The 7,561-nt window shown below is 61.3% G+C and overlaps 1 protein-coding gene across 1 annotated transcript; it reads left to right on the forward strand.

Moving 5' to 3' along the window:
- Positions 1–587: 587 nt before the first annotated feature.
- On the forward strand, positions 588–7,064 carry Tbx1 (T-box transcription factor 1). The gene is made up of 8 exons (XM_052158486.1): positions 588–771; positions 1,887–2,241; positions 3,662–3,763; positions 4,560–4,731; positions 5,268–5,423; positions 5,881–5,948; positions 6,031–6,131; positions 6,359–7,064. Exons 1-8 carry the CDS (start codon positions 588–590, stop codon positions 6,823–6,825), a joined length of 1,605 nt encoding a protein of 534 aa, XP_052014446.1. The 3' UTR covers positions 6,826–7,064.
- The last annotated feature ends 497 nt before the right edge of the window (positions 7,065–7,561 follow it).

Genomic DNA, 7,561 nt, shown 5'->3' on the forward strand with positions numbered 1-7,561 from the left:
GCGGCACGGAGGGACGAAGGACTCCGCAGCCCTGGGGCTATCTGCCTGTGGCCTGTGCGAGAGCCGGAGCCGCTCTGCTCTCTTACCCAGGTGCAGGGGCCGCCGGGGAGGAGGTGGGGCAGGTGGGGCCAAGGGCAGGGCTAGACTCAGGCAGCCCCTCAGTGCCTCGCCAGTGCCCTGCCATCTCAGACTGGGACCGAGTGCTAGACCGAGACACAGAAGCTTCTCCTTTGGGGCTGTAGACTCTGGTGGTGGCTTCGCCCAATAGAGGGGTCGCCCAACCTCCGCAGACACTGCAGAATGTTCAAGGGGCGTTGGTCACCCATGGCCCCGGGAGGAGAGACCAGGGACAGACAGCCTGCAAGGCAGGGGGGCCCTGGATTTCCAGGGCGCTCCAACTGTTCGGACTCCCGGACCAATATTGGCTGAAAATGGGGGGGTCTCATGACGCCATAATCCCTTGGGCCCTGGACCGGCGGCTGTGAGTGGCACCACAGGCCCCCGCCCCCGGGCCCCCTGCGCTGGGCTGGGCGCGGTGCGGCTAGGCGTACGCAGTCGGAGGCGGCGCCGGTCAGGCCCGGGCGCCTATGGACGCGCGGAGCCCGCTGTCTGCCCGGGCCAGCGCGTTCAGCATCGCCTCTCTTGTTGCAGCCGAGGCCTCGGAGGGCACCGCCCACCGGGGCCCCAGGCCCTCGGACCGGGCGAAACTTCGCCGGCTACCGGGATCCCCAGCCGGGATGCACTTCAGCACAGTCACCAGGGACATGGAAGGTGAGCCTTCTGTCCGCGTCTACACCGGCAGGCCGCCCGCCGGCCCCCTGCTGTTGAGGCCCTGCGGCCCAGCGGGTGGAAAGGAGCTCTAGGCCGGGTGGGCTCCAACCTTGAAGCTGGGACTCTGGGACAGGAAGAAAGGGAGGCATTCCCCAAAGTTAGTCCACCCACCATCCTGGGACTCCAACCTCAGGGACTGAGCACAGTAGTTATGCCTTCTAAAGAGAGGACAGCAGGGGAATCTTTGAGTTGGAAGAAGCAAAGATGGTTAGAGAAGAATCTCTAGTAGAAGAACAGCAGTAAAAGGAGGGGGCGAGGAAGAAAACAAACAAACAAACAAACAAAAAGCAAAACAAAGCAGTGAGAGCAGCCAAGAGGAAACGAAAATGAGAAAACAACAAATATGACAAAGGTGAGAAAGGAAGATGCACTCAAAGGAATTAAAGATAACGAAAGAGAAAATGAAGGATAGAATAGCTTGAAATAGAAATGTAACTGCATTAAAGAACAAGAGCGAGGCTGCAGATTTCATTTACGTTTGAAGGGGCAAAGACAATCATGATAGAGAACACACAGAAATAAGAGGAAGAAGTTAGACAGAAGGGAAGACATGAAATGTTCAAAGTGGAGAGAGTGACAAGCGAGAAAAGAGCGAGAGGCAGAGAGTTAAGAAACTGCAGCGAGAGAAAGGAGACAGAGTGTGAGAAGCTAAAACCAGGGACACAAAAGGTAGAGGAGCAAGAACTTGGGGGATTGACTGGCGCAGAAGAAAAGCCAGCGCGCGCTGGCGGCGGGGAGGGCCGCGCACCGGCCGGTCGTCCCCGGAGCCGGTCGGAGCGGTCGGGGGGCCCGGGCCCGCGGAGCCTCGGCGGGGGAGGGGCTGGGGGGAGGGGCACGGGCTATTGTCTCGGCGGGGCGGGGCGGGGCGGGGCGGCTCCGCCGGGCCGGCCCGCGGGGTGGGGCGGTGCGGCCCGGGGCGCGTGCGGCGCAGCGCCCGCCACTCGGCCCGCCGCGCGGGACGGCGCTCTGATCGGCGGCGGGTGGCCTTCGGGTCATGATCTCCGCCGTGTCCAGCCCGTGGCTCACGCAGCTCTCGCACTTCTGCGACGTTGCAGCCTTCGCGGCCAGCAGTCTGAGCGGCCTGGGAGCCCCGTCGCCTGGCGCCGACCCGTTCGGCCCTCGCGAGCCGCCGCCACCGCGCTACGATCCGTGCGCTGCCGCCCCGGGTGCCCCGGGTGCCCCGGGCCCGCTGCCGCCGCCGCGCGCCTACCCTTTCGCGCCCGCCCCCGGGGCGGCTGGCAGCTCGGCGGCGGAGTCCGAGGGTCCGGGGGCTAGCCGCGCGGCCGCAGCCAAGGGACCGGTGAAGAAGAACCCGAAGGTGGCCAGCGTGAGCGTGCAGCTGGAGATGAAGGCGCTGTGGGACGAGTTCAATCAGCTGGGCACCGAGATGATCGTCACCAAGGCAGGCAGGTCAGGCGCCCCTTCCCCGCGCCCCTGCCCACGTGCGTGCCGTGCCTCTGATTGCGTGTCCAAGGGATGCGCGGGAGCCGGGCTGGAAAGCGGATGGAGGTGCAGTCGGGCCACCTGCGGGTCCCTCCGGCCTTGCTGCTGACCCGGCTCCAGCGACAACCTGCACCAACCGCGAGTCCTGGGACTCTTGGAATTCGAAGGAAATCTGTGGGCCGAGAGTCCGCCCGGCTGCGGTTAGGTAGCTGCCACCTAGGAAACTGCCGCATGGGTTTCGTTCGGTCTGTACGGCAATCCCAAGAGCAAACATCCCCTAGTTGTATGGATAATTTTAGGAAAGAGTTAAGACCCTTAAAAGCCAGTGCGCTCATTTTCCAGGAACTCGAGACCTGGTTTTCTTGGGCCTCAATTTTGTCTGCTTGTGGGCCCAGTTCTTCACAAGCCTGGCAGGGTGTCCGTGCCAGTCGCCTTGTTATTTGTTTTAAGGGCCGAGAGGGAAAAGGAACAATTGCAGATGCTCCCGATTTGACCAGTAGACAAAGGCGGGTGCTGGGTTGTGTCTAATGTACACACCAGCTCCGCGGCCAAGGAGGCTCAGGGCCTGTTTGCAAAGGCTTCTCGAGGTTTCTGTTTCCCTGCTGTGCAGCCCTCCCTAGGGAACCTTCGCTGCTGCGCTGTGGATTTTCTCCAGGCTCTTAAGCTGTCCATATCACCCAACACAGCCTACTGGAGACAGCGGCTTGGCCTTCTAGTCGGGGCAGATGAACCAGGGCCTGGAATGCCGCTGGAGGGGCTTAGAGGAGAGGGAGGAAACAGGAAAACACCCGTTGAGTCTTTTGCAAACAGATTCTTGGGAGAAACAGGGATTTGCCTGTCCTACAGAAAGTTAGGAGACTCGGGCCAGGTCTTGAGAGTCGAAGGTTGGAGCACCGGGTGTCAGTGTGACTGGGGGAGGCTGCTTGGGATCATTACAGCACCGGTTTCACTTTGCTGGAACCGGGAACTCTTTCACTTTGTTGGATGGAGCCACGGAGGCCCAGGGAAGGGGAGAGAAGTCCCAGGACCCATCTCCTAGGTATCCTGCCGCTGGCTGGACAAGGTCCAGAAAGTTCCGGAATTCCTGGGCCAAGGCTGTCTGTGTAAGCAAAGAAGACAGAACAGGCTTTGGAATTCTGCAGCTCGGCACCTGGTTAGCCACTTCTGTGTTTCCGAGAGGGACCTGAGGCCTGACCTGTTGCTGCCTTGCCCAGGGTTGGATAAGGGCCTACTTGAGGTTAGAGAGCCAAGGAAGCGGCTCAAGGAGAGAGAGACCTGAAGGAAGGGCCGAGCTAGGGGCTGCCAGGCCGGAGACGTTAGAGTGGAGAGAGAGCGGTCCTGCATTCCCCTACCTGAGGTGACCCGACCTCCTTCTCCCCACCCCCAGACGAATGTTCCCCACCTTCCAAGTGAAGCTTTTCGGAATGGACCCCATGGCTGACTACATGTTACTCATGGACTTTGTGCCTGTGGATGACAAGCGCTACCGGTGAGCAAACCTTTGGGACCACTGAGGCGAGCTCAGTGTTCCGGGGACAAGGTGGGGGTGTGCTAGGAAAAAATCCCTCCCGCTGACAGACTTCAAATGCGACCCAAGCCAAGTAACTCTTTCATGACTTGGTCCTCCTGTGCTGGCCGCTCCACAGACGGCTCCTGCCCCGCTCTGTCCTAACTCAGACCTCACCCTCTATGCTCTGAGCTGCCTCAGTAACTCACTGGTGTAACCTCCTAAGCTTCTGGCAACAGGCAGCTCAGATGCCTTGGCCTATGTAGTCTGCCACTTTACCGGTGTCTTCTGGTGACAGTCTGTCCCCTTCCCCCATTTCGAGAGAACCTTCAGTTCCAGAGCTGGGCCGGAAAGGTGGGGTGGCCGGTAAAGATTGTGCAGGGCGGGCCTGGGCTGCTTGGACAATTAACAGCAATTAATAAAGGGAACCTGGGCCGCCCTGTGCCTAAAGCCACCGGCTAGTGACGCCAAATCCAGTCTCCGACCTTCTGGGCCCTGGGGCAGACAGACCCGCTTGCAACGAAATGGGAGGAGAGGAGCGGCCTCCTCTCTTCCCGCACCTAGTTTTCCCTCCCCTTTTGTGTGCTGGGCCTTGGGAAATTTTCTAGTTTACTCACTGTCCCCTCTCTTGCCACAGGGAATTGGGAATCTTGATTTCACTAAGAGCACAGACCACTCTAAAGCTCTTCTAGGGTTCATCTGCACGTGGATGGGGCGGGGCGCCGGGGTCTTCTTGTTTACCCTATATAGCATGACCCCCTCCCACGATGTTCCCTAGGTATGCCTTCCACAGCTCCTCCTGGCTGGTGGCTGGCAAGGCGGATCCGGCCACCCCTGGCCGAGTGCACTACCACCCCGACTCGCCGGCCAAGGGCGCGCAGTGGATGAAGCAAATTGTGTCTTTCGACAAGCTGAAGCTGACCAACAACCTACTGGACGACAACGGCCACGTAGGCGACCCTGTCTGCCTTCCGAGCTGCCCCCTGTTGTAGGCCTTCCAGAGTCCCCACTGACTAGAGACAGAGGCAGTACTGGGGCAGCACTGGGTGTTGGCCTCTGGCTGAGGGTGGAGGTCACTTTCCTTCCCTTCCCTTCCCCCACCCCTCGGAGCTCAGGTGGGGGGCTCTTTAATTAGAAAAGAGGATCCCTTTGTGAGAAATGGGCAGAAGTCTCACGGAATCCACGCCTGGCAGGAGGTTCCTGCTGGGTGGAACTCTGCCCTACTGCTGTCACCCTGTCCAGGCCTGGGGCAATCCTTGGGGTCCTAAGTAAAGAAGATCTACAAGCCCAGCATTTGCCAGTTGAAGAAGCATCTTTCCCTGGAGATCCTAAATGGGCTGCAATGCTCTATACAGTCTTTAGAATGAGGGGGTCTGCCCACATTAGCTAAGGAAATTCACTATTTACTTTGCGTAGATTTCATGATTCTGGCCTGAATCCTCCTCCAGCCTCTTGGCTGGAACTGACCCCCATCCTTGTCTTCCAGATTATTCTCAACTCCATGCACAGATATCAGCCCCGCTTCCATGTTGTCTATGTGGACCCTCGAAAAGACAGTGAGAAATACGCAGAGGAGAACTTCAAAACTTTTGTGTTTGAGGAGACACGCTTCACTGCAGTCACTGCCTACCAGAATCACCGGGTGAGGGTCTGCTGGGGGGTCCCGGAGACAGGCACACCACTGCCCTCTCCCTCCACAGGCCTGCCCAGCCTCCTATATCAGCTTGACCTCTGTATCGGCAACTGTCACTGCAGCCTGAAAGTTTGTTTTCCAAACCATTCCGGAAACTCCCCATCAGAGGCCTGGTCTGAGGTTTACCCAGATTCCTAGGGCGTCAGCTCAGTTGCCCTCTTTGTGCTGGGGGGCTAAGGAGGGTGGGGGTGATCACTTTCCCATCCCAGCCAGGAACGTGAGTCGGCTTCCTTTATTTGGGGAGGCAACAGGAGGTCTGGTGAGAGAGAAGGCGCATCGTGCTGGGGGGGGGGCAGTTGCGGGGCCCCTTCTCTTCCAGATAATGCAGAAGGCCTAGTAACCATCCCGCCCAGCGCTGCCGAGGTCGGGCGGCGAGCGCGGTTAGCTTACACCAACTTCCCCGCAGATCACGCAGCTTAAGATTGCTAGCAACCCCTTCGCCAAAGGCTTCCGGGACTGCGACCCGGAGGACTGGTGAGTGCCCTCAGAAGAAAAGGCGAGGGCCAGGGCGCTTGGTTGGTCTGGATGCCAAGGTGACCTCCTCCCCTTTCCTCAGGCCCCGGAACCACCGGCCCGGAGCGCTGCCGCTTGTGAGTGCCTTTGCTCGCTCTCGGAATCCCGTGGCTTCCCCCACGCAGCCCAACGGCGCGGACAAAGGTAGGACCTGCGGTCTGGGATCGCGCCGCCGCCGGCCTCGCCCGCACCCCCAGGCGTTCACGGCTTCAGCAGTTGCACAAGGAGGCGGCGGGCAGGCAAGCGGGCACTCGCTCTCCCGCTCGCCGCGCCCCGGACGGCGCGGGCCGGGGGTGGGGGTGGGAGCTGTGGCTCGGCAGGGGTGCGCCCCGACCGTCCCTGCCCCGCGCTCACCCCGGGCTCTCCCGCAGACGCGGCAGAAGCCCGGCGCGAGTTTGACCGTGACTCTGGACCCACAGCGCTCGGCGACGCCACGCACCCGCCGCAGCTGCTGGCGCGCGTGCTGAGTCCCGCACTGCCTGGGCCTGGCGGCCTCGTCCCGCTACCCGGCGGATCTGGAGGCCGCCACAGTCCCCCGCACGCCGATCTGCGCCTAGAGGCTCCGGGCGCGTCCGAGCCGCTACACCACCATCCCTACAAGTACCCGGCCGCCGCCTACGACCACTACCTCGGGGCCAAGAGCCGGCCGGCGCCCTACCCGCTGCCAGGCCTGCGCGGCCACGGCTACCACCCGCACGCGCACCCGCACGCTCACCCGCACCACCACCACCACCCAGCGGTGAACCCGGCCGCCGCCGCAGCCGCCGCTGCCGCAGCAGCCAACGTGTACTCGTCGGCGGCCGCGCCGCCCGGTGCCTACGACTACTGCCCCAGATAGTGCGCCCGCGTGCGGGCCCCGAGGGCCACCCAAGGACGCGCTCCCCATTTGGGGAGCCTTGCGGGCCTCCCGCCCGCCAGTGCCAAAGCTCCCGTCCGAGGCGGAAGGAAGTGGTATTTATTGTTCTCCGCGAGACCTCGTCGCCTCCGGCCCGGCCGGCAATTGCAGTGTAGACGACCCGAGTGAGCCCCCGCCTGCGGGCGGTGTAGATATGTGTAGATATGTGTAGATACTGTAGATACTGCACCCGCGCCGATTTCATAAACGGTTTCGCCTCTTTTGGAAATTGCCTTTTTGCATCTAATTCGATTGGGCCGGGCATCTTTGGGACAGAGGTACTCACTTAGTCTTCCCAGCCCCGTCACTGGCGTGGGCGTGGAGCAAGGGTCTCCACAGCTCTAACGGTCCCTCCCCTCCCCTTGGGGTCGCTGTCTCCCTCCCGCAGCTCCCCGGGCCCACTACAGGCTGACCGGCGGTTTCCCCGGTTTCCCCTGGGCAGGCGCAGTCAGCTCTCCACACCTGCAGCTGCTCGTGCAGGATTCGGGCCTGAACGCTGACCTGTTGACAGGACTAGTCCTATAAGTTTTTCCGTGATATTCAGGACAGGACACTGTCCATCCGGCCTCGGATGGCATGCGGAAAGACAGAAACAAGCGGCGGGCTCGGCCTTTCCAGCGTTGCCCTGGCCTGGCACCAGCCCAGAATTGCATTTCCCCCTGTTTATTGACTTTATTCA

This window comes from Apodemus sylvaticus, chromosome 15 (genome assembly GCF_947179515.1).
Source record: "Apodemus sylvaticus chromosome 15, mApoSyl1.1, whole genome shotgun sequence".
NCBI classification, from domain to species: Eukaryota; Metazoa; Chordata; class Mammalia; order Rodentia; family Muridae; genus Apodemus; species Apodemus sylvaticus.

Bases quoted from the DNA above. Each gene is read 5' to 3' on its own strand.
- Tbx1 (XM_052158486.1), top strand. From the start codon at position 588: ATGGACGCGCGGAGCCCGCTGTCTGCCCGGGCCAGCGCGTTCAGCATC. The intron at 5,424-5,880 runs GTGAGGGTCTGC...ACTTCCCCGCAG, and splicing joins CTGCCTACCAGAATCACCGG to ATCACGCAGCTTAAGATTGC. The intron at 6,132-6,358 runs GTAGGACCTGCG...GCTCTCCCGCAG, and splicing joins GCCCAACGGCGCGGACAAAG to ACGCGGCAGAAGCCCGGCGC.